The sequence below is a fragment of the Lampris incognitus genome, chromosome 7, assembly GCF_029633865.1.
Source record: "Lampris incognitus isolate fLamInc1 chromosome 7, fLamInc1.hap2, whole genome shotgun sequence".
NCBI classification, from domain to species: Eukaryota; Metazoa; Chordata; class Actinopteri; order Lampriformes; family Lampridae; genus Lampris; species Lampris incognitus.
This window is the reverse complement of record NC_079217.1, coordinates 59,520,147-59,547,576: the sequence shown is the minus strand read 5'-3', so window position 1 is coordinate 59,547,576 and position 27,430 is coordinate 59,520,147. Positions and strand designations below refer to the sequence as shown.

Here is a 27,430-nt window from a genome sequence, read left to right as displayed (position 1 = left end):
TACTGTGGCTCTTTACACCATCTTACACAGACAGAGTGAAAACTGTAGACAGACAGAATACAATTACCATTTTGTTGGCAACATGTGCTCTTCCCCATGTAAATACATGTAAATAAAACGTTTTTTTAATTACAAACAAATCAAATGCTTTTTTAATGTAAATATCCCCTTTACAAACAAATCAAATGCTTTTTTAATGTAAATATCCCCTTTAAAATTGTTCTTTAATGTAAATATCCTTTTTAACATTAAGTACTAAGAACTATTACATTATTTACTCACATTGCCTCTGTGGCATTTACAGTGTGGATTAGGGTGGATGTAAAAGGCACGTGTACAGATTCAGCCGGCTTCTTCGAATGAATAACAGGAAGTGAACTCGGTGAACTTGTAACTCTTTACGCTTGGCTTGACAAACGCTTATCAAAATAAGAGTCTATAGAATATTATCAAAATAAGAGTATATCCATATTATGCCTTAAAGGCAACACAAGGAATAAGCACCGTCACCAGATGGAAATCATCTCAATAGATACAATAAAACAGGAGCGTTGTTTCCTTACCTTTTTTTTTTTTTTACATTAGAATTAATTAAAGTCGATTTTCTCAATATTAGCAGAACTCTGAAATCTCATGTGTAGTAGTAATAAGACATGGTTGTCTTATCCGGGGTCATACCAGGGGATAGGAGTTGCAAAACTATCTGTTAGATCAGCGGTCGGGAACCTATGGCTCGCGAGCCATATATGGCTCTTCCGGTGACGGCATATGGCTCCCAGACAATTTTGAGTTGAAAATTATTTTTTTTTCAAAAAAATCAGTTTGGAACTGATTTTAAAATACTTGTGATATTTCTTAATAACACTGTGTCATTTTAAAGTAAACAGAAATTAGTTTTGAAGATAAATTTCACGGGTCACGGGTCACCCGTGGGTCGGGTCGGGAACCAATGGCTCGCGAGCATGTCCGGGTCATTGTAAAGGTGAAGAAATCAATTTTATCAGATAGCCAACTAGTTTATCCGCTTCAACCCTTGTAACGGAAAAGATGGCGAAAAGAAAAAAAGACGATGATTACCGTGCATTCCAGGCTGCGTGGACAGAGGAATTTGCATTTGTGGAGAGAGCAGGATCTGCGGTATGTCTAATATGCAATGATAAAATTGCATCGATGAAACGGTCAAATATAAAGCGGCACTTCGATACGCACCATGCTTCATTTGCATGGAAATCTCCAGCGGGGGACAGCAGGAAAAGGGCATGCGAGGAGCTACAGCGGAGAGTGCAGACGAGTCAGCAGCAACTACGTGTGTGGACCAAGCAAGGGGACGGGAATTCCGCTAGCTTTGCGGGGGCTTTGGCAATAGTAAGGAATGGAAAGTCATTCACAGATGGCGAGTATGCCAAAACATTCATGCTTGATGTGGCCAATGAACTGTTTGATGACTTCCCAAATAAAGACGAGATAATCAAACGAATAAAAGACATGCCCCTGTCAGCAAGAGCTGTGCACGATCGTAGCATCATGATGGCAAATCAAGTCGAGGAAACACAAATTAAGGACATAAACGCCGGGACATACTTTTCTCTCGCGTTAGATGAGTCAACAGATGTTAGCCATCTATCTCGGTGCAGTATCATTGCCAGGTATGCTGCAGGTGACACACTGCGTGAGGAAAGCTTGGCTGTTCTGCCAATGAAAGGGACAACAAGAGGAGAGGATTTATTCATGTCTTTCATGGAGTTTGCTAAAGAAAAAAAACTACCGATGGATAAACTTATTTCTGTCTGTACTGATGGTGCACCCTGTATGTTGGGGAAGAACAAAGGATTTGTAGCGCTTCTCCGTGAACATGAAAAGAGCGCCATCCTAAGTTTTCATTGCATCCTGCACCAGGAGGCGCTTTGCGCTCAGACGTGTGGCCAGGAGCTTGGCGAGGTGATGTCTCTGGTCATTCGAGTGGTCAACTTTATTGTTGCCCGAGCTTTAAATGATCGCCAGTTTAAAGCTCTGTTAGAAGAAGTTGGGAATCATTATCCCGGTCTGCTTTCACACAGCAACGTGCGTTGGTTGTCAAGGGGGAAGGTGCTCAGCCGTTTTGCAGCTTGCCTGAGTGAAATCCGGACTTTTCTTGAAATGAAAGGCGTCGAGCATCCTGAGCTAGACAACACTGACTGGCTCCTGCAGTTTCACTATCTCGTGGACATAACTGGCCATCTGAACCAGCTCAATGTGAAAATGCAAGGTATTGGAAATACAATCTCATCCCTTCAACAAGCAGTGTTTGCATTTGAAAGCAAGCTGGAAGTCTTTCTCAGGGACATTGAAACAGGTCGTCTTCTGCACTTTGAAAGACTGCAACAATTTAGAGATGCATGCTTAGCAAGTGACTCCACTCAACATCTGGATCTCCAGCAGCTAGCTGGCTTTACGTTCAATCTCCTGCAGTCATTCAAAGCACGTTTTGGAGAATTTCGTGCGCGCACTGGTCTTTTCAAGTTCATCACTCATCCACATGAGTGTGCAGTGGACAAAATCGACCTGACATGCATCCCCGGGGTCTCTATCGGAGACTTTGAGCTGGAAGTTGCTGACCTGAAGGCATCAGACATGTGGATGAGTAAGTTCAAGTCACTTAATGGAGAGTTGGAAAGTCTTGCGCGACAGCGAGCAGAGCTGGCGAGGGAACACAAGTGGACAGAAATTAAAAATCTTCAACCTGAAGACCAGCTGATTCTTAAAACTTGGAACGAGCTTCCTGTGACATACCACACAATGCAGCGTGTGAGTATTGCCGTATTGACCATGTTTGGCTCTACATATGCATGTGAACAGTCTTTCTCGCGTATGAGGAACATTAAGACCAACCTACGCTCACGTTTAACTGATGGAAGCCTCAACGCCTGCATGAAGCTCAACCTCACCACGTATGAACCAGACTACAAGGCCATCAGCAAAACCATGCAGCACCAGAAGTCGCATTAAAAGTAAGACATATTTAATTTATTATACGTTAAAAATACTATATGGCTCTCAATGAAATATATTTAGAAATATTTGGCTTTTATGGCTCTCCCAGTCAAAAAGGTTCCCGACCCCTGTGTTAGATGCTCCGTTGGACCTGAAAAAAGTGCATTTCAGCACTCACCAACACACACACACACACACACACACACACACACACACACACACACTTCCTGCTCTGCCATACCATGAACCCTGATTCCCTGAGTAGCAACATCAAGTGTGGAAAAACAACTCACTTGAGAACATTTTATTTCAGAAGCTAGGACAGGACACACACACACTCCCCCCTTCATTCCTTCATTCGGTCATATATATATATACACTACCGTTCAAAAGTTTGGGATCACCCAAACAATTTCGTGTTTTCCATGAAAAGTCACACTTATTCACCACCATATGTTGTGAAATGAATAGAAAATAGAGTCAAGACATTGACAAGGTTAGAAATAATGATTTGTATTTGAAATAAGATTTTTTTTACATCAAACTTTGCTTTCGTCAAAGAATCCTCCATTTGCAGCAATTACAGCATTGCAGACCTTTGGCATTCTAGCTGTTAATTTGTTGAGGTAATCTGGAGAAATTGCACCCCACGCTTCCAGAAGCAGCTCCCACAAGTTGGATTGGTTGGATGGGCACTTCTTTGAGCAGATTGAGTTTCTGGAGCATCACATTTGTGGGGTCAATTAAACGCTCAAAATGGCCAGAAAAAGAGAACTTTCATCTGAAACTCGACAGTCTATTCTTGTTCTTAGAAATGAAGGCTATTCCATGCGAGAAATTGCTAAGAAATTGAATATTTCCTACACCGGTGTGTACTACTCCCTTCAGAGGACAGCACAAACAGGCTCTAACAGGTACTATTTAATGAAGATGCCAGTTGGGGACCTGTGAGGCGTCTGTTTCTCAAACTAGAGACTCTAATGTACTTATCTTCTTGCTCAGTTGTGCAACGCGGCCTCCCACTTCTTTTTCTACTCTGGTTAGAGCCTGTTTGTGCTGTCCTCTGAAGGGAGTAGTACACACCGGTGTAGGAAATCTTCAATTTCTTAGCAATTTCTCGCATGGAATAGCCTTCATTTCTAAGAACAAGAATAGACTGTCGAGTTTCAGATGAAAGTTCTCTTTTTCTGGCCATTTTGAGCGTTTAATTGACCCCACAAATGTGATGCTCCAGAAACTCAATCTGCTCAAAGAAGTGCCCATCCAACCAATCCAACTTGTGGGAGCTGCTTCTGGAAGCGTGGGGTGCAATTTCTCCAGATTACCTCAACAAATTAACAGCTAGAATGCCAAAGGTCTGCAATGCTGTAATTGCTGCAAATGGAGGATTCTTTGACGAAAGCAAAGTTTGATGTAAAAAAAATCTTATTTCAAATACAAATCATTATTTCTAACCTTGTCAATGTCTTGACTCTATTTTCTATTCATTTCACAACATATGGTGGTGAATAAGTGTGACTTTTCATGGAAAACACAAAATTGTTTGGGTGATCCCAAACTTTGAACAGTAGTGTATATATATATATATATATATATATATATATATATATATATATATATATAAAATCTATTATATTATAATCTAGTTTCTTCAAGTGCAATCCCTTTGGAATGTAGGAACGTATTAAGAGAGACACAAACACACACACACAAAGCTATTAGTCCAATTTCCTCCTCTTGATTGGGAAGTTCGTCTTACAACACACACACATGCACACACACACAAACACACACATACACACACACACACACGTTTTCTCTCTCGTAAGCACTCCCCCACACACACAGACCCTTCCAGCTGTTGTGTATCCTCTTCCTGAACGAGTCCTGTCTCTTCGAGGACAGTGTTGACAGCAAGGATCAGGCGGTCACTGTAACCAAGCAGTCGGCTATCATATATGAGCTGGTCTGGAGTCAGCTTGGTCTCCATCGGTGCTCTGGAGAGGAGGGAAATAAAGCTTGGTTACTGCACTGCGATATGTATGCACTGAGTGTACCAAACATTGGGACCAGTACAGCCGTTTGTACTGTTGTATTTGGAACACTGCCCCCACAGGTAGAACAATGTAAATGCAAGAGAAATTCACTACCTTCAACAGATTGGTAGTTCTAGAAACACAAATCACAGTCTATTATGATACAAACAACGAGATAACACTTCCATCATTCATAAACTTTACAACCTACTTGATGTGATTGTAGAGTGATCTGAATTAACTTACTTACATATCTACCAAAACCATTACTTGATCATGCAGATTCAGTTCGCTACAGCACCAATCATCTACAAACCCCAATTCCAGTGAAGTTGGGACGTTGTGTAAAACGTGAATAAAAACAGAATACAAGGATTTGCAAATCATTTTCGACCTATATTCAATTGAATACACTACGACGACAAGATATTTAATGTTTAAACTGATAAACTTTAGTGTTTTTTTTTGCAGATATTCACTCATTTTGAATTTGATGCCTGCAACACGTTCCAAAGAAGCTGGGACAGGGGCAACAAAAGATGGCAGCATAGGTTGCTCCAAAACCTCTATGTACCTTTCAGCATTAATGGTGCCGTCACAGATTTGCAAGCTACCCATGATGCCATGGGCACTAACACACCCCCATACCATCACAGATGAAGGCTTTTGAACTCTGCGCTGATAACAATCTGGATGGTCCTTTTCCTCTTTAGCCCGGAGGACACGACGTCCATGATTTCCAAAAACAGTTTGAAATGTGGACTCGTCAGACCACAGCACACTTGTCCACTTTGCGTCAGTCCATCTCAGATGAGCTCGGGCCCAGAGAAGCCGGTGGTGTTTCTGGGTGGTGTTGATATATGGCTTTGGCTTTGCATGGGAGAGTTTTAACTTGCACTTGTAGATGTAGCGACGAACTGTGTTAACTGACGATGGTTTTCCCAAGTGTTCCTGAGCCCACGTGGTCATATCCTTTACACAATGATGTCGGTTTTTAATGCAGTGCCGCCTGAGGGGGTCGAAGGTCACGGGCATTCAATGTTGGTTTTCGGCCTTGCCGCTTAAGTGCAGAGATTTCTCCGGATTCTCTGAATCTTTGGATGATATTATGGACTGTACATGATGAAATCCCTAAATTCCTTGCAATTGTACGTTGAGAAACACTGTTCTTAAACTGTTGGACTATTTGCTCACGCAGTTGTTCACAAAGTGGTGAACCTCGCCCCACCCTTGCTTATGAACGACTGAGCCTTTCGGGGATGCTCCTTTTATACCCAATCATGACACTCCCCTGTTTCCAATTAACCTGTTCACCTGTGGAATGTTCCAAACAGGTGTTTTTTGAGCATTCCTCAACTTTCCCAGTCTTTTGTTGCCCCTGTCCCAGCTTCTTTGGAATGTGTTGCAGGCATCAAATTCAAAATGAGTAAATATTTGCAGAAAACAATAAAGTTTATCCGTTTGAACATTAAATATCTCGTCTCTGCAGTGTACTCAATTGAATATAGGCCGAAAAGGATTTGCAAATCATTGTATTCTGTTTTTATTCACGTTTTACACAACGTCCCAACTTCATTGAAATTGGGGTTTGTAGTTGTAGAAGTTGGACATCCACTGTATTTCATTTGGTGAGTGCTTTTATTTTTTGACCCCCCCCCCCCCATTTTTCTCCCCAATTGTACCCGACCAATTACCCCACGCTTCGCAGCCGTCCTGGTCACTGCTCCACGCCCTCTGTCGATCCGTGCAGCCAATATTTTTTTTCCTAGGATGAATCCGGAAAGTTCCCACCCTCAGGCGCTAGGATTGGCCAGATCTGCCTGTCAGTCAACTTTCCGGATTCATCCTTGAAAAAAAAAATTCGCTTACTGTAAACATACAGTTAAGTTGGCACAGTAAGCTTGGTTGCAAACGTGGCTAATCGCGAAGAGTTAGCAAGCAAACGTGGCTAGGGTTAGGGTTAGGTTTGTTGCGCGTTCGCATCGGCCTTGACTGACAGGCAGATGTGGCCAATCCTAGCGCCTGAGGGCGGGAACTTTCCGGATTCATCCAAGGAAAAAATATTCGCATCCGGGCAGGGCTGCAAGCTACAACATGGCTCCTCCAGTACATGTGGAGTCACCAGCCGCTTCTTTTCACCTGACAGAGAGGCGTTTCGCCAGGGGGACAAAGCGCGTGGGAGGGTCACGCTATTCCCACCAGCCCCCCGAACAGGTGCCCCGACTGACCAGAGGAGGCGCTAGTGCAGCAACCAGGACACATACCCACATCCGGCTTCCCACCCGCAGACACGGCCATTTGTGTCTGTAGGGATGTACGACCAAGCCGGAGGTAATACGGGGATTCGAACCGCCGGTCCCCGTGTTGGTAGGCAACGGAATAGACTGCTACGCTCCCCGGATGACTTGTTGAGTGCTTTTATGCAAGACACGTTAGATGCCTAATTATGGTGGGTGGCCCTATCAGAAAGGAAGCCCTAACCCTAGCCATGCAAGTGCCATATATATATGACCAGTTCATCCACGGAAACCTCCTTGATGGGTCATTGTCTAACTTTCCATAAAGTTTTACAGTGGTGCTCGAAAGTTTGTGAACCCTTTAGAATTTTCTATATTTCTGCATGAATATGACCTAAAACATCATTAGATTTTCACACAAGTCCTAAACGTAGATAAAGAGAACCCAATTAAACATATGAGACAAAATATTATACTTGGTCATTTATTTATTGAGGAAAATGATCCAATATTACATATCTGTGAGTGGCAAAAGTATGTGAACCTTTGCTTTCAGTATCTGGTGTGACCCCCCCCCCTTCCCTTGAGCAGCAATAACTGCAATTAAACGTTTCTGTTAACTGTTGATCGGCTTGGAGGAATTTTAGCCCATTCCTCCGTACAGAACAGCTTCATCTCTGGGATGTTGGTGGGTTTCCTCACATGAACTGCTCGCTTCAGGTCCTACCACAACATTTCGATTGGATTAAGGTCAGGACTTTGACTTGGCCATTCCAAAACATTAACTTTATTCTTCTTTAACCATTATTTAGTAGAACAACTTGTGTTCTTAGGGTCGTTGTCTTGCTGCATGACCCGCGTTCTCTTGAGATTCAGTTCACGGACAGCTGTCCTGACATTTCCCTTAACAATTCACTGGTATAATTCAGAATTCATTGTTCCATCAATGATGGCAAGCCGTCCTGGCCCAGATGCAGCTAAGCAAGCTCAAACCATGACACTACCACCACCATGTTTCACAGATGGGATAAGGATCTTATGCTGGAATGCAGCGTTTATCTTTCTCCAAACATAATGCTTCTCAGTTAAACCAAAAAGTTCTGTTTTGGTCTCATCCGTCCACAAAACATTTTCCAACAGCCTTCTGGCTTGTCCACGTGATCTTTAGCAAACTGCAGACGGGCAGCAATGTTCTTTCTGGAGAGCAGTGGCTTTCTCCTTGCAACCCTGCCATGCACACCATTGTTGTTCAGTGTTCTCCTGATGGTGGACTCATGAACATTACCATTAGCCAATGTGAGAGAGGCCTTTAGTTGCTTAGAAGTTACCCTGGGTTGCTTTGTGACCTGGCCGACTATTACACGCCTTGCTCTTGGAGTGATCTTTGATGATGGACCACTCCTGGGGAGGGTAACAATGGTGTTGAATTTCCTCCATTTGTACACAATCTGTCTGACTGTGGATTGGTAGAGTCCAAACTCTATAGAGATGGTTTTGTAACCTTTTCCAGCCTGATGATCATCAACAACGCTTTATCTGAGGTCCTCAGAAATCTCCTTTGTTCTTGCTATGATACACTTCCACAAACATGTTGTGAAGATTAGACTCTGATAGACCCCTGTTCCTGAAATAAAACAGGACGCCCACTTACACCTGATTGTCATCCCATTGATTTAAAACACCTGACTCTAATTTCACCTTCAAATTAACTGCTAATCCTAGAGGTTCACATACTTTTGCTACTCACAGATATGTAATAATTTTCATCAATAAATAATTGACCAAGTATAATATTTTTGTCTCAGGTGTTTAATTGGGTTCTCTTTATCTACTTTTAGGACTTGTGTGAAAATCTGATGATGTTTTAGGTCATATTAATGCAGAAATATAGACAATTCTAAAGGGTTCACAAACTTCCAAGCAGACAGTAATGCACGAACCATGCAAAACCTGGAATAAAGTGTGAATAATAAAACAAACAAAGGACATTAATATGAACACAACTGGTAGTTTGAATGACCAACAGAAATGGGCCATGGAGGTGAAATGTCCTCTGAAACTGTTGAACAAGTTCATGACACGACTGAAAGTCAGTCTGAATGTGGTTTTCACTTAACGTACAATCAGGTTGAAATTTCCCCTACACACACACACACACACACACACTTTTCCAATACCTTGTATGGTACATGCGTGCAATGTCGCCGCTAACCCAAACGTGGCCCTTCTGTGAGCTCAGCAGGCCATGGACAGTGGGGCGGAACACAGCTCGGGGGTTGATTATCATCTTAAAGTTGCTGTGAGTCCACTGGTTGACGGGTTCGTGGTACAGGTGTGCCAGGATGTTCACGCCGGGCACATCCTTCCAGGCGGGGCAGCAGCCATGCGGGAGATTGGGGGACAGCGAGGACGGGGGAGGAGGGAGGCTGGCGGTGACAGGAAAAACGCTGTTCTCGAACAAGTAACCGAAGTCGGAGCCAAGCTGCTGCTCCAGAAGAGGAAGCAGCTCCCCCCAGCTGGAAGAATAAAGATGTCATCCCAATCACCTGAAATACTCATTTAACTCGTGATATACCTGTTGTGTTTGTCTTTCTGACTGTCTCTCGATCTCCCCCCCCCCCCCCCCACACACACACACAGCCGGCCCAAGACTTTTTGAGGCCCTAAAAAAAAAAGTAATTTTAAGTCAGGTTGAAAATCAGTCAAATGACCCTTTAAATCAAGCTAACAGGGCGTCCGGGTAGCGTAGTGGTCTATTCTGTTGGCTAGTTACACAGGGATCACCGGTTCGAATCCCCGTGTTACCACCGGTTTGGTCGGGCGTCCCTACAGACACAACTGGCCATGTCTACGGGTGGGAAGCTGGACACATACCCTCATCCGGCTTCCCACCCGCAGACACGGCCAGTTGTGTCTGTAGGGACGCCCGACCAAACCGGTGGTAACGCGGGGATTCGAACTGTCGATCCCCATGTTGGTAGGTAACAGACTAGACCGCCACACCACCCGGACGCCCCGACATTAAGAAATTTTAAGTAAATATTGGCAAAATTGTAAATAGCAAAAATCTAAAGATAAATTGCCTACTCTAGCTTTAAGGGAATGTGTTGAACCAACATCTGACAATCAGTTCAAACAACCCGAGTTACACTCAGGTTGGTGGCCATGGGGCCCGAAGCCGCCACTTCCTTAACTTATGTCTTGATTCGGCCCTGCAAACGCGCGCACACACACACACACAAAACACGCACATATACAGAAGACTACCTGTCCACCGTTTGTGGCAGTATGAGCTCATCCATATCGTGGAGGGCCAGGTATTTGGAGCGGTACATGTATCTGTAGACGCAGTCAGTCAGGGCAGGGATCTGACCATAGTAGTGCATCTGACCGGGGCTGTACTGAGGCTGCCAACCCCTAGACACATTCATCAGGCTGGACAAGTGCCATGGAATCACCTCCACAAGACCTGGTAGCATGTAACCACACAAAAAAACACAAAAAAACAAAACAGAGAAACATCAGCAAAACAAATAGTACTTTTCTTGGAGAGAATGTGTGGAATAACTGAAAGCATTGGAAAGGTGTTTACTACAGACATGTGAAAAGCCAATCCTGAGACCTAACATTACATTTTAATGGCAAAAACTCACAGCGAGAAGATTTTGTGTTGATTTCTATTACAGGCCATTCCATATGCAGAAATAACCAAGTAGCATACAAGTAAAACTTACTGGTTAATAGATGAGTAAAATGGGGTCTTTTCTATATCTCTGGTTTGTTTCCTTGTCATTATAATGTGATGTTAAATATAATCCACATCAAACACTGTATGGGATACATACACACATCACATTGTACCAAACAGTGTTGTGAATCCTTTGTGTCACAGGGTAAATAGTAATTATGTGTTAAACTGGAATATAAGGTCAATGTTGGACATCCTGCTGAGTAACATAACCACAGTAAATATAATACTACATCTGTTTAAGTACATAAAACCCTGAACGTTGTTTCACATGTGCATACTTCAACACCGATTAGAAAGACCAGTTAAGACAAAGGAACAGCTGATCACGTGACTACATTCCCACTTCATATTTTTTTTGATTGTCAAAGGAGTTTCCATGAACCATTTGGGGCAAAAACTCAAACACAAAAACCACCTCAAGTGAGGGTTCAGAATGTTTGGCAATAGGACGTCCGGGCAGCGTGGCGGTCTGTTCTGTTGTCTGTCAACATGGGGATCGCCAGTTCGAACTGAAGCTGTGTTGCCTTGGTTGGGCGTCCCTACAGACACGAGCAGAAGCGAAACTTCCCAGCAAAGGGAAGTCAGACATTGGATGCACCAAACTACATTAGAAGTAAGCAGTTTGTTGTAATTTTCTTCGTTTTTTGCCTAACTTTTTTTCAGTTTTCACCTATTTTTTCTAGTGTGCCATGGTGTACAGAAAACACAGCCATGCTGTACTGTGTAACGTGCTCCGCATGTCTGACTTCCTGTGACGCGTCCATAGCGACAGCGATGCTGTGACATCACTCGGACTCTTCCCCATTGGCCGTGTCTGTGAGTGGGAAGCCGGATGTGGGAATGTGTCCTGCTCGCTACACTAGCGCCTCCTCTGGTCGGTCGGGGTGCCTGTTTGGGGGGGAGGGGGAACTGGGGGGAATAGCGTGATCCTCCCCTGCGCTACGTCCCCCTGGTGAAACTCCTCACTGTCAGGTGAAAAGAAGTGGCTGGTGACTCCACATGTATCGGAGGAGTCTGTGGTAGTCTGCAGCCCTCCCTGGATCGGCAGAGGGGGTGGAGCAGCAACCGGGACAGCTCAGAAGATTAGGGTAATTAGCTGGATACAATTGGGGAGAAAAAGGGGAGGGGGGTTTGTAATATTGAGGAAGTTTGATTGAATGTTGCCGGTTCCATCAAGCTTTTCTAATGTGACACTCCACTTCTTCTTTCGTCTTGTTCCCTGTTTCTCAGGGGTCGCCACAGCGGAATTTGCAGTTTCCATCGGTACCCTGTGAGGGCACAGCACCAATGGTGGCTGTTGTTAACCCGGGCCTCGACTAATCCGGTATGGAGCCTCGGTATGGTCTTGTTAATCCGCATACTGATATGGCAAATTTGTACATCTGATGTCCTTCCTGGCACAACCACTAAGCCTATGGACGGGGTCACAGGTAAAGCGCTGGACGCCATCCCAGTATTCATGGAGTTACGCCACGCCTTTCGCTACTAATGTGACACTCCACAATGCACATAATGATGTTTTGATGGAAAAACGGCTATTAATGTTCCATTACATCTATTTTACTTGTGTCATGTAGTTATTTCTATGTAATTTAAAGGGTTACTGAGGATTTGATTACAGACGGGGACTAGAGAGAGAGAGAGAGAGACAGAGCGAGAGAGAGAGAGAGAGAGAGAGAGAGAGAGAGAGAGAGAGAGAGAGAGAGACAGAGAGAAAGAGAGAGAGAGAGAGAGAATGCGTTTGTGTACAAACAAACCTATGGTGGTGCCAGGCCAACAGCCTCTCCCTGAATGTCAGTAAACCCAAGAAGCTTCAGCAATAAGGAACATTTATTTGTCATTAATTTGATGTACGCAAGGACATGTGTACTTATGTATATATGTACATATGTGGGCTGGGGAGAAACACAGCAGTGTAACACAAAGACAAAAACACATATCCAAAACCCACAAGAACACATATACCCAAACTAAAAAAAAGTTTTTTTTAAAAAACTACAAAAACATATATTAAAAAAAAAAAAAATCTACTGTCAAAAAAATTCCACTTTTCCAAGAGAGTGAACGCCAGCCAGGATGACTGTCAGAACTGCTGGTCTGCATGGGCGGGCAGTTAGCTTAGCCTGCCCCACTTCCGCATCCTGTCAGACCGCCCTCGGTGTTTTCTCTTTGGGTGCAGCTCCGGGCAGGGCCGTGCTCCCTGGGTCCACCGGACGCAGAAGTCCAGGCTCCCCCAGCCGATCCAATGTCAGCTCTCCCAGCCAGACACCCCCGACACACCTCCCCGCACTTCACACGATGACACCAAAAACAGTCAACGCCTGGGGAGGCCACCACCAGACCGCCCTCGGTGTTATCGAGGTTAACTTAGCTTGTTGTGGATTTTAGAAAAACATGGCAAAAGACCTACACCCCTCTCTGTATCAACAGGGTCCCAGTAGAGAGAGTGAGCAGCTTCAGGTACCTCAGTGTTCACGTTACTGAGGACCTAACATCGACACTTCATAAAGACACGTTGATGAAAAGTGTCTGAATGAAAGCAGCGTCTTTATCACCCTAGGCAACTGAAGAAGTTCAGTGTCTCCAGATCCAGAGAACCTTTTATTCTGGTGCAGTTGAGAGCATCCTGGCAGGGTGCCTCACTGCCTGGTATGGGAAGTGCATCTCTCAAGACCATAAAGCCCCGCAGAGTGTGGTATGGTCTGCTGAGCATTCCTGGTCCGCACTCATCCCACTATAGGACTTGTACTTCAGGCGGTGCAGGACCAGGGTTAAAAGGGTAGTTATGGATCCCCATGATCACAATAATTTTTCAGCTGCTGCAGCCAGCAAGATGCCTCCGCAGCCACAACGCCAACACAGAGAGACTCATAAGGAGTTTCTTCCCAACGGCCATAAGGACACTAAACCCAAGTAAACAACAATTATATTTGTAATACTACTGCCAGTTTTACCTCTTTATTATGCCTCGGACACTTTACTCATCCAGTCTTTTTGCACACTTGTACTTACTTGTACATAGCATATATACCTACGTCTCATTATTGTATTCATTTCTCTTGCTGCACAGCGTTGTATTTGCCAAGAAATAATTTCACTGCTTATTGTACTTGTACATGACACATGTAATAAACCTTTCAATCTTAGAATCTGTACCTGTGTTTTGGTAGTAGTCCAATAGCACCTGTGTTTTAGAACTGCAGTTGGTCTTGTAGACGACCACTCGAGTGACACCCAGGAGTCGCAGCATCTCGATGCTCTGGACCAGCTGAAAGGTCCACATGACAGGGTTATCACACTCCCATTCACATGACATACCTCACATACAGTGTCACACAAGGCCAGTGTCTGATGTCTTGATGCAAGCTCAATAATCCAGGTAAGAAAATCCCTGAAAGTTGAATCAGTTCATCATCAAACGCCCAGTTAGAATAACCACACACACCCAGGGCCACATTGAAAAGGGCTTGGTTAAGGGTGGTTATCCTAACTGGGCGTTTGTCAAAGCCAGGAAGACGGCCAAACAGCGTACCAGCCTATTGAAGAGAGGAGATAGTCAACAACTGCCCAAGCATAAACAAGTGGTGTATTTGTATGTGGCGGGAGTGTCGGGACAGTTGAGATGCATATTTTCTGAACACTGCGTCTCGGTTGTGTTCAAATCCAAAACACGCTGCACCAGAAGTTGGTCCACCCCAAGGATCATGTCCCTCGGCACAAACAGAGCAATATAGTGTACCCTGTTAGGTACCAGGAGGATTGCCGTGACTTGAACATTGCGGAAACCGAACAGACGCTGGCCAAGAGGATGACACATCACAGGAGAGCTAACACGTCAGACCAGGACTCCACAGTCTATACCCACCTACACCATCTACAGACCAGTGGCCCACTCCTTCAAGGATGAGGATGGGCACACCCTTGATAAGGAAGAACGCTGGTTTGAACGGGAAGTCAGAGGCCAGAGGGAACGACCATCCCTGAACCGGGGGGGGGGGGGTGAGAGTACATCTGTAGCCTTCTTACAATGCTGTGATTCCCAAATCCTCTGAATATTACACATGGTCATTTTAACTCTAGTTAATGGTCACGGCAATTTGCATATGAAACCGATCACTGGTTTCGGTTGTGACACAACTGTATTGTTTATAAGGGTGGGGATACCTGCAGCCAGTTGAGACTGATGAAGTCCCTTACATGAGTGACGAAAAGGTCTCTCCCACTAAACGTTGTGTCCAGGTGAACTGATTCAACAGTCTGGGCCAGTGTCCGAATTCATAATTGTGATAATCACTGGCCAAAGTCTCGATGTCCTGACTGTGACTTGTAAAAGTTCTCTATTTAACCTTTTGAAATGCAGTATGCAGCTTATTATTTCTGGGGGGGGGGGGTTATGTGTTTGGTTGTGTGTGTGTGTGTGTGTGTGTGTGTGTGTGTGTGTGTGTGTGTGTGTGTGTGTGTGTGTGTGTGTGTGTGTCCATGGCTAATCTCACAGACTGCTATATCTATCAACCTAAAAAAATTTTGTGCCCAGTTATGAGTGTGTGATGAAGGACCTCTCGTGGGTGCGATATCGCCCTTCTGTTTCTCCATTCTCTCTCTAGCTCACTTGTCCAACCCTGCTCTGCATCGCTGACCGATCTTAGTCAACCGTGCGCATGCACGACTTGCATCTATCTTTGAGTCAAAACATCAGGCAGTGATAGTGTCAACACCAAAACATTATGTATCCGGGTGGGAGTCTTGAAAGTAAATGTAGGGTATGCAACTATTCTGAGTATAGTCGTATATGATTGGGTTAGTATCAGGCAAGCCTCCTCCATTGTAGCCAATCAGAGTGAGGCTCTCTAACACACCGGGGGGAAGGAAAAAAAAAGAAGAAGAGAGGCGGTGTGCGACAGCTTTGCGGCTGTGTGTGTCGCTGAACATTTTTTTTTTCCTAATAGACAAATACGAAATCCAAAGAGAGACAGACACGTACTGTACGTGGAGTGAATTGGTTACCGTCTACAAGAATCATTTGGGACGAATTCGTGTTTCCTGGGGTGCGTCGGAGAAGGTATCCTGCTTGGAGGCTGCGAGTGACCACCAGCTAGCATGAATTCCCCCGACTAGCAATGGAGTGTTTGAAATGGTCATGGACTGAAGATGTGGAAGACAGTGCTTCGTCGGTGCCGTGAGTTTCAGGGGAACATTTGTCATTGTTGTAGTGTGCATGAGGCACAAAGAGGATTCTAGACAGACATTAGTAGACAATAGTGTTTAGTGATTGGACTATCTCCAGCACTAGCTTAGTACCGCACTGGATAAGCCTATAGTACTAACGTTAGTCTATTAGTCAGTGAAGCTAGCTAGCTCACTGGTCGTAGCGGCTCGTTAGTTCTCAATACTGGGACTGCACGCGTTCGGATGAACTGTTGGATGCTGAGAAGAGGACTCGGAGGACAGTCGCGTTTTTTTAGTTTTGTGACGGAAGATTGTTTGCCTGAGTGAAAGTTATTTCAAGAGCAGTGTGAACATTGAACGCATTGCATTGCTGTTGGCGCCATCTAACTTCTACAGCGAGTCACGTAGACTACACGCACGTCACGTGGTTTACCCTGCCGTACAGGCGTCTCTCCAGCGGCTCATCTCATGTGCCCAGGATTCATCAGACTGGTATTTGTGTCAATTTCGTTATTACTCATTACTAGACTGTCACAGCCTCTCGCCCTTGACATCAAAGCGATCGCCCTTGACACCTGCTACACCAGCTGACACCTGCTGACCCCCCCTTCACCCCGGCAATCACCCTCACCCTTAAAAGGCCTCCACTATGGACCAGTCTTCGCTGGAACGTCGCCATTCATGGACTTCTGCCTGCCTGCCTACCTGCCACAGAGCCACCTCCTGCTCTACCCCCGAGATCGGTCACTTCAATAAAGACTGGATTCTTCCCTTACCTGGTTGTCCCGTCTGCTTTTGGGTTCTTTCCCGATACGTGACAGTACGTTCCAGCCACTATGGACCCAGCAGACCATTCCACCACAGACCTGGCCACGGTCTGCCAGGCTGTAGCCAACCAGGAATCGGTCCTCGGCCAGCACAGCCAGGTGCTACAGGGGATGGCTGACGCCCTCCGTGGGCTCAGCTCACAGATCTCCGGAATCCAGACCCAACTTAGTGCCTCCGCTAGCCCGGGATCCGCCCCTCCAGCTCCGCCACCCCCAGCGCCATCAACTTCGGCTAAGGAACCATGGGTTGCCCCGCCCAATAAGTATGATGGAGATTTTGGACTTTGTCGCCCAGTTTTGATGCAGTGTGAGATTGTGTTTAACCAGCAGCCCCAGTCATATTCCATGGATGGAGCCAAAGTCGCTTACATCATGGGTCTTCTCCGGGGAAGCGCCCTGGATTGGGCTACAGCGGTGTGGGAGATGCGGGCCTCCACTTCCTCATCCTATGCTGAGTTCACCACGGCTTTTCGCCAGGTTTTTGATCATCCCGTGCGGGGAAAGGATGCGTCAAAAAGACTGATCTCTCTCCGCCAGGGTTCCCGCAGCGTCGCTGACTACTCAGTTGAGTTCCGTACACTATCAGCGGAGAGCGGATGGAACAACGAGTCCCTCCAGGCCGGCTTTTCCAACGGGCTAAGCGAATCCATAAAGGACGAATTGGTTTCCTACCCCGAGCCTGGAGGGTTGGAGGAATTGGTTACCCTGGCCATTCGTGTGGACAACCGTCTCCGGGAGCGGAGGCGAGAGAGGACGCACCGCTTTCCTGGTCACAACAACTTACCACGGGCCACACCTCCAAACTCTGGGGGCCGAGCTCGCTCGACTGAGGTTGCCGTCCTCCGAGAAAGCCCGAGGCGTGACTCTTCCCCAGCTTCAGCTGATGCAACTCGGCCGCTTCCGGCTCAACCCGGAGGAGCGTCAATGCCGCATCACCGAGAACAGCTGCTTGTATTGTGGTCAGCCTGGTCACTTTCTCGCCTCCTGCCCTCACCGTTCTGTCAAACTAGCAGGCTCACGAGGGAGGGGGAGGATCCTCGTGAGCCCAACTGTCTGCCCTCTGTCTCCTCATCCATGTACCCAGTTGCAAGCTACCATCAGTTTTAAAGGTCAGTCCACTAAACTTTTGGCTTTAATTGACTCTGGAGCTGATGAAAGCTTTTTGGATGCAAGTGTTGTGAAGCAGCTAGGTCTTGCCACTGTGAGTCTGGACCAGCCTCTTGAAGCTAATGCCCTGGATGGACGTCTCCTGGCCCGGATAACCTCTAAGACCGAGCCTGTGCGCCTCCTGTTGTCGGGAAACCATCAAGAGGAGTTAAGTTTTTTCGTTATCAATTCTCCCTTTGTTCCCATTATACTTGGTCATCCCTGGCTGGTTAAGCATAGTCCCCATATTGATTGGTCATCGGCCAGAATTTCAAGTTGGAGTCCCGTCTGTCATGCCATGTGCCTCCAGTCTGCTCTGCCTCAGTCTGTCCCCTGTGAGGTGTCAAGCTCTGAGACCTCTGACCTGTCACTGGTGCCTCCAGAGTACCATGACCTCCAAGCTGTGTTCAACAAGCAGCAAGCTCTCTCCCTGCCTCCTCATCGCCCCTATGATTGCGCTATTGACCTGCTGCCGGGCGCTCCCCTCCCCAGCAGCCGCCTATATAGCCTCTCCAAGCCTGAGCGGGAGTCCATGGAGAGGTACATCAAGGACTCCTTGGCTGCTGGTCTTATTCGCTCGTCATCATCACCCCTTGGTGCGGGGTTCTTTTTTGTGGCCAAGAAGGACAAGACCCCCCGGCCGTGTATTGACTATAGAGGCCTCAATAACATCACAGTCAAGAATAAGTACCCTCTGCCCCTCATGACTTCCGCTTTTGATTCTCTCCAGGGAGCCACAGTGTTCACTAAACTAGACCTCCGCAATGCTTACCACCTGGTCCGGGTTCGAGACGGAGATGAATGGAAGACTGCCTTCAACAGCCCCCTGGGGCATTTTGAATATCTGGTGATGCCGTTTGGTCTCACTAATGCCCCAGCTGTCTTCCAGAGTCTGGTCAATGACGTCCTACGTGACATGTTGGATCGTTTCGTTTTTGTTTACCTGGATGATATCCTGATTTTTTCCAGAGACCTGTGAGAGCATGTCATGCACGTCCGCCAAGTCCTTCAACGGCTTCTGGAGAACCGGCTTTTCGTAAAAGCAGAGAAGTGCGAATTCCATGCCCCTTCAGTCACCTTCCTGGGCAACATCGTGGCCGATGGGCAGGTGAGAATGGACCCCGCCAAGGTCAGAGCGGTTCTTGAGTGGCCAAGCCCGACCAGCCGTAAGCAGCTTCAGAGGTTCCTCGGGTTTGCCAACTTCTACAGACGGTTCATGCGCAACTACAGCCGCGTTGCGGCCCCACTAACCGCTCTTACCTCCACCTCCAGACCATTCCTGTGGACCCTTGTAGCAGAGGCAGCTTTCCAAGACCTCAAGCACCGCTTCACCACAGCTCCTATCCTCATCCAGCCAGACCCAACCAAGCAGTTCGTTGTAGAAGTGGACGCCTCTGAGATTGGGGTGGGGGCGGTCCTTTCTCAGCGCTCCAGTGAGGATGGCAAGACACACCCCTGTGCCTTCCTGTCTCGCCGTCTCTCCCCAGCTGAAAGGAACTATGATGTGGGGAATCGTGAGCTCAGGGTGGTAAAATTGGCACTGGAGGAATGGCGACATTTTCTGGAGGGGTCTGAGCTTCCTTTTATAGTGTGGACTGACCATAAGAACCTGGAATACATCCAGTCAGCAAAGCGACTCACCGCGCGCCAAGCCAGGTGGGCGCTCTTTTTTGGTCGGTTTAATTTTTCTTTGACGTACAGACCTGGCCCCAGGAATGCCAAGCCCGATGCTCTGTCTCGTGTGCATGGGGAGGAGTCTGAGCCCAAGCTCCAACCTGACACCATCGTTCCCTCTACCTGTGTGGTTGCGGCTGCGGCTGTCACCTGGAACATTGAAAGGGAGGTCATGGCAGCACAACAGACTCAGCCTGACCCAGGTAACGGTCCCCCCGGGCGCTTGTTTGTTCCAGACGCTGTTAGATCTAGCGTGTTGCAGTGGGCTCACTCTTCCAAACTTACCTGCCATCCTGGAGTAACCTGTACCCTAGCCTTCCTCCGCAGGCGGTTCTGGTGGCCTTCCATGACAGAGGATACTGGGTCTTTTGTTTCTGCCTGTCCTGTTTGTGCCCAGAATAAGCCCTCCACTCGGGCCAGTGCCGGTCTGCTGCGCCCCCCTGCCTGTTCCACACCGTCCCTGGTCGCATCTGTCCTTGGATTTCGTCTCTGGTCTGCCCGCCTCCGACGGTAACACCGTTGTACTGACTGTTGTTGATCACTTCAGTAAATTTGCTCACTTTTTGCCCTTGTCTAAACTGCCTTCGGCCCGAGAGACTGCGGATCTGCTGGTCAGGGAGGTTTTCCGGGTCCACGGTCTCCCTCGTGATACAGTGTCTGACCGTGGCCCCCAGTTCACTTCTGCTGTCTGGAAGGCTTTCTGCTCTGCCATCGGTGCCACCGTCAGCCTGTAATCGGGGTTCCATCCTCAGACCAACGGCCAGGCCGAGAGGGCCAACCAGGCATTGGAGACTGTCCTCCGCTGTCTGGTGTCTGCCAACCCATCCTCTTGGTCCTCACAACTTCCCTGGGTAGAATATGCCCATAACACCCTGCAATCGTCTGCTACTGGGTTGTCCCCTTTTCAATGCCTTTACGGCTATCAGCCCCCCCTTTTTCCTTCTCAAGAGGTAGACATTCCGGTTCCGTCTGTCCAAGCCCATGTCCGTCAGTGCTGTCGGACCTGGCGGTGAGCCCGTGCTGCACTGCTCAGGGCCTCCGGCCGTTACCAGGGCTTGGCGGATCGTCATCGCACCCCTGCTCCGGACTACTTCCCCGGTGACCAGGTATGGCTCTCTACCAAGGCTCTACCCTTGAGATCGGACGCTAAAAAACTGTCCCCCAGGTATATTGGTCCCTTTCCCATTGTCAAAGTCATTAACCCCTCTGTGGTCCGTCTGAAGCTGCCCCGCACTCTCCGGGTTCACCCTTCCTTCCATGTGTCCTGCCTCAAACCTGTCTCTACCAGCCCTCTAGTTCCTCCGGCCCCCCCGCCCCCACCTCCTAGTATGATCAACGATCATCCGGCTTACACTGTTAGTCGTCTCCTGGACTCTCGTCGCCAAGGTTGCGGCCTGCAGTATCTCGTGGACTGGGAGGGATATGGCCCGGAGGAGAGGTGTTGGGTCCCTCGTCACCTTGTCCTGGACGCGAACCTCATCCGGGACTTCCACAGGACGCACCCTGACGGGCCTGGTAGGTCGCCCTGTGGCGCCCCTCGGATGGGGGGGTACTGTCACAGCCTCTCGCCCTTGACATCAAAGCGATCGCCCTTGACACCTGCTACACCAGCTGACACCTGCTACACCAGCTGACACCTGCTACGCCAGCTGACACCTGCTACACCAGCTGACACCTGCTGACCCCCCCTTCACCCCGGCAATCGCCCTCACCCTTAAAAGGCCTCCACTATGGACCAGTCTTCGCTGGAACGTCGCCATTCATGGACTTCTGCCTGCCTGCCTACCTGCCACAGAGCCACCTCCTGCTCTACCCCCGAGATCGGTCACTTCAATAAAGACTGGATTTGTTAGGGTTTGCACCCGACCCCAAGAGCACAAACACAGAAGGCACAATATAGCGGGACCAACAGGCTAATTTATTGAAGAGAAAACTCAGGAAGTCCACTTTCACCAGGAAACGCGAAGTCCACCTTTAAGCCGGGAACCGTGGAGTCGCCCTTTAATCCGGGAACAGTGGAGTCGGCCCTTAATCCAGGCAGGAGGGGGGGTAAACAGGAGGATACCAAAGGAGAACGGAAAATCACAGCAACGCTGGAGTGAAGAAATCCTCTTCGTAAACGGAAAGCAGCGCACAGGGGAAGGGGAGCAACGAGGAAGGTCCAACAGAGAAATCTCCAGGGAAGATCCAGGTAAGTAAACAAACTTCGATGAGCAGGACAAGCACAAGTACTCTCCCAGGGAACGGCACGAACTGGCAACAAGCTGAGAGTGACACAGCCAGATATAGGGAGGTGATTGCCAACAGGTGAGTGGAGGGGTAACGAGGAAACAGGCATCAGGTGGAGTTGGCAGAGCTCCGGGTACGCTTACACTGCAGAGCGGGTGTGGAGCGGCGAGACGTAACAGGATTCTTCCCTTACCTGGTTGTCCCGTCTGCTTTTGGGTTCTTTCCCGATACGTGACATAGACTGTGTTAAAAAAAAAAACGAACTGAACTGTTTATGTTTGAACATTCATTGGCTTTGATACTCAACATTTAGAGAGTTTCTCATTTGAGGTTGTGTTGACATGGTGTATACCAAGAGATACTGTGTATACAAAGAAAGTCAACCTCTATGTTTGTTTTTGTTTTTTTGCATCTTATTTTTTTGCTATTGTCATCCTATAGTATTATATTCAATTAATACTAAACTGTTGTTGCCTATTGATTCATCTTTACTGTGTTTGGAGTTTAGGGTTTATTACAATACTTACCTGAGAGTTTATAAGTATTTTGGAGTTTTGTACTTACCTTGGAGTAGAGGCGTCTCAACTGTCCTGTTGGTTCTGGGGAGGGAGGGTTATGCTGAGTTGGACCCATAGCACAGCATACACTCTACATGTCAGGGGCCACCATGTCAAATACCTTAGCGTGAAGCCCACCTCACGATATCTTATAGGGTGTAACGTACTAACCACTCAGTTCAGCAGGATAGGCATCCAAATACTTACCCACGTAGGTACTGAGACTAATTGCATTGGGAATGGGGACCCAAATCCCTTCATTAACCTAATCTTTCAAGGTAAATAAGAACTATTACTACCCCTACAAGGCGTGGCTTATTATGCCCGCTACATAAACAAGAAGTCGATCGTATTTTGCAAGCCAGCAAAATCATTCACTGCTGATCTCAGCACGAGAACGGGAGGAACTCTGGATGAACCAAAAATGATTCACCTGATTCATCTCATTCGTGCAGATCTCCACCAGTCGCTGCCCATCTTTCGGCGAAGCTTGAAAATTCACCTCTTCAAGAACTACTACCCTGTTACTTGCTTGTAGCACTTATTGTATTCACTCAGTAAAAAAGTAAAAAAACTCTTTCTCGCGCTTTAACTTGAGCACTGGTTTTGCTCTTAGATGCTTGTTTAGAGAGAAGATGTACTTATGACCTCTGATGACGAGTAGTTCTCCCGATTTCCTACGTTAAATGCACTTATTGTAAGTCGCTTTGGATAAAAGTGTCGGCTAAATGACTGTAATGTAATGTAATGTGATGCGTACACCTGGTGGAGATCTGCACTCTATTGAGTGTACTCCTCTAGTTAGTGTCTTTATTATCATATTAATAATTTTTATTGTGTTATTGTGTCCAGTTCCTGGTTTGAGCTGTCTTCTCCAATGCACAGAACTATGGTAAATGTTAGAAACAAAACAACAAAATCAAGATACTACATATCAAAGCAAAACAGGACACACAGGACAATCAAAAGAGGGAACACTACAGAACAGAAGATAAAAATCAAAGAACAGAAGAGAGTAGATGAATTAATGAAATAACAGAAGTAAGCTGATGGTAGTCTACCTGCAGTGTGTTGGTGAAGTCAAACATGGTTGAGAAGCAAACGGTGAAGTTGTGAGGGAAGGATTCACTCTTCATCTCCTGGTTTAACACCTCCAGGAAGACCAGCGGCTCTCCCCCATCTTTCTCTAAGAGGCCACAGAGAAGACCCAGAGTTGACCGACCAATTTCAACAATACTGACATTCAGGTTGGTGCAATGCACATATTTCTTTCTGTTCACTAATTGTACATGTGATGTGAGAGCTAAGTATCGATGAAAGTAGAAAACTATGATGGTAATAAAGTGGTCCAGCCATGTCATTATATTGCAAGGCAAGATGGCTGCAAAGTTGTAGCTGCAAGGTGGCGGATGAATCACGCACTAAAATCCCCGTCACGCTTTCTCCATCTGAAAAAAATGATGTCTACCCAAATAAAATCTGTTTCTAACACAGCTAAAGTCACCAACTGATTTTTGTTCTACGAGTCAAATACTGTCTTATGGAGGCACTCGTGAATTTTGAAGCAGTAATTTCATCATGAGCAATGTTGATTCCTAATATTATTGCTTCCTAATATTGTTGACTCCATCCCTGTGTCAAATAAATCTGAGATGCTTAATTGTTTTAACAAATATTTTATAGCCTCCTCTTTGGCACATTATCTGATGGCATACCATCCATGCCCCCCCCCGCGCCAGTCATGCCTCTAATACTCACACTTTCTCCTTCACCTCCTTTTCTGTTAAGGAGGTTTGTAAGGCCTTAAAAGGACCTTGACCCTAGAAAGTCGGCAGGCCCCGACAGTCTCCCCCCTTACTTTTTATGCCTGGCTTGTAGTATCTTGACTACATGAAACAAGCACACACACAGGATTTGTTTACTTATATATTGATGAAAACTTAGAGAGCACTACACAGCACAGCCATCTCAGCAGGCATTCATTACATAAAACTACATCCGGGGGAAGGTCCTAGGTAGTAATGGGTAAACCAATTTACTGCTACTGCCACCTAGTGGACATACAGGTAAGTGGATCTGGTTTATTACACAAGTTACTACACTCCCCCACCGTTAGGCCAACAAAAAGTTTCTGCACAGAGATCAACAATACTAATAACGAGAAACACAGTAGGCATGTGCCAAATGGGACCTCCAACTAGTGTAATGTGATTCAAAATGACTCATTCTAGTCAACATTTAACAGGCACTTTCGAGTAAACAATTGTTTGTTTGTTTTTTGCTTTTTGTTTTTTTCTAACATGTTTTCAATACTACCTAGGAAGTTCAGGGTGAACTACCTGACTCCCGTGAGATCAAGGCACATTCTTGCCTTTCCTGGAACATGATCTCACCACTACCTATCATAGTCTTTCAGATAAGTTGGGGAACGCTTCTGCCGGGTGGACTGACAAACCTCCTGTGGCGGTGGTGCGACAGGTAAGACCACTCTTTCAGGGATCACCCTCTCTGGCCCCCGGGGTTCAACCGCAGGCTTCTGTTCGACCTCCAGGTTCTCTGATAGTCTCACAGGAGCTACTTCTGAACTGCATTCCAGCTCCTCTGGAGGTTCCATAGGTTGGTCTGGAGATTGGCAGGACTACAGGTGACGTGCTCGCACCTGGTCAATGTGTCTCCTCATCCTCTGTCCACTGCCAAGAATCACCGTATAGGAAACAGGACCAGAAGACGACTCAACTGCAGCTGGAATTCATTTTGGTCCTAAGCCGTAATTCCTTGTGTATACAGCATCCCCGGGTGCAAATCTTCTCATCTTGGCCGTTTTGTCATGATATTCTTTCTGTTTCAGCTGTTTCTGTTGAATTTTCAACTTTAGGTCAGGTTTCAGTAGGTCAAACGCAGATCTCAGTCATCTGGACATCAACATTTCTGCAGGCGACAACCCTGTCGTCGCCTGAGGGGTGATGCGGTAGCTGAACAAGAACCTGGAAACTGGCCTCGATGCCATCTCCTCTCATTTTTTTCATCCCGTCTTTAAAGGTCTGCACCGCCCGCTCCGCTAAACCGTTAGAGGAGGAGTGGAACGGCACTGAGGTGACATGCTGAATCCCGTTCTGTGACATAAAATGGCTGAATTCCGCACTTGTGAAGCAACTGCCGTTGTCAGACACCAACATCTGTGGCAATCCATGGACTGCGAAGCACTGCCGTAGCTTTTCAATTGTTGCATGTGTTGTAGAGGCATTCAGCGGATAAACCTCTAGCCACTTCGAATGTGCGTCAATTATTACCAAGAACATCTTGCCCAAGAATGGCCCTGCTTAGTCCACATGAATGCGAGACCATGGCAGCTCGGGCCATTCCCAGGGGTGCAGTGGTGCATTAGGTGGCGATTTTCTGTTTTGCTGGCATTCCACGCATATGCTGGCCTCCTTTCTGATATCCTCGTCCATCCGCGGCCACCAAATGTAAGACCTTGCTAAACCTTTCATACGAGACATGCCCGGATGTGACTGATGGAGCATCTTCAACAGAGCAGACCGCCCCTGCGGAGGAATCACTGTTCTGGCTCCCCACAGGACACACCCATCTCGCGTACTCAACTTCAGACGGCGGGTGTGATATGGCATGAGTTGGGGATCCTTCACCTCTGGCCAGCCATTCAAGACATAGCTGTGCACCAGGGACAGTGTGGCATCCCTCGCCGTCCACTTCCTGACTTGTGACATGTTCACCGGTACATCGTCCATATGATCCATCATCAGCACTTGATCCTGTAGACCGTCATCCTCAACCAGCTCTGGAACCGAGAGTCTACTGAGAGCATCGTCGTTACTATGATACTTGCCTGGCTTGTAGATTATCTGATACACGTATACTCGAAGTAGAACTGCCCATCTCTGAATTCTTGGGGAAACCATCTGGGGGACAGGTTTCATCTCATGGAATAAGGATAGTAAGGGCTTATGGTCAGTGGCGATCGTGAATCTACGACCACAGAGATATTTATGAAATCTCCGTATTCCAAAGATCACGGCCAGGCCCTCTTTATCTAGCTGAGAGTACCTTTCTCAGAAGGAGTGAGTGTCCTTGACATAAACCCTAGTGGTTTTTCTGTGCCATCGGGCATCTTGTGCGAAAGCACTGCTCCCACCCCATACGATGAGACGTCACATGCTAGGATCAATTCTCTGTCCATAGAGTAATGGACTAGCACGCTTGCTGATTGGAGAAGCTCTTTTGACTTTTGGAAAGCTTCATCTTACTTTGTAGTCCATGCCCATTTTTCATCTTTCCAGAGGAGCTGGTGCATCGGCACAAGCAGCGTGGAGAGGTTGGGAAGGAAACGGTTATAGTAGTTAAGTAAACCAAGATATGCCTTGAGCTCTGTGACACTGGACAGGGACGGAGCTTCCACAATGGCTTTAACCTTCGACTTCATGGGATGCAAACCCTGCGCGTCTACTTTATGTCCCAGATAGTACACCTCATTTTCCAGCAGTTGGCACTTGCTTCGTTTTAGCTGTAACCCAGCCTCCTCCAGCCACCTAAGCACTTCATTCAGGTTTCGCAGATGTTCTTCCTTGCTAGCCCCAGTGACGAGAATGTCGTCTAAGTATACTGCAACCATGGGTATGCCCTGTAGAAGACCCTCCATTGTTCTCTGAAACACGGCCGGCGCTGACGATACCCCAAAGGGTAGGCGGTTGTAAGTAAAAAGGCCTTTGTGAGTATTCACGGTGAGGTACTTTTTAGACTCATCATCTGTGAGAATTTGAGCACATGCATGGCTCATGTCTAATTTAGAAAATTGCTGCCCCCCCCGACAAGGCCACAA

At 46.9% G+C, this 27,430-nt stretch overlaps 1 protein-coding gene and 1 pseudogene across 1 annotated transcript; both read right to left on the bottom strand.

Moving 5' to 3' along the window:
• Positions 1-4,621: 4,621 nt before the first annotated feature.
• Positions 4,622-25,207, bottom strand: LOC130115290 (uncharacterized). Its single transcript, XM_056282900.1, has 7 exons — positions 25,049-25,207; positions 23,655-23,777; positions 14,151-14,262; positions 10,511-10,712; positions 9,421-9,759; positions 4,821-4,967; positions 4,622-4,634 (listed from the first exon to the last, which is right to left on the bottom strand). Exons 1-7 carry the CDS (start codon positions 25,205-25,207, stop codon positions 4,622-4,624), a joined length of 1,095 nt encoding a protein of 364 aa, XP_056138875.1.
• A 294-nt stretch (positions 25,208-25,501) lies between these two features.
• On the bottom strand, positions 25,502-26,093 carry LOC130116168 (uncharacterized protein K02A2.6-like; annotated as a pseudogene).
• Positions 26,094-27,430: the final 1,337 nt, after the last annotated feature.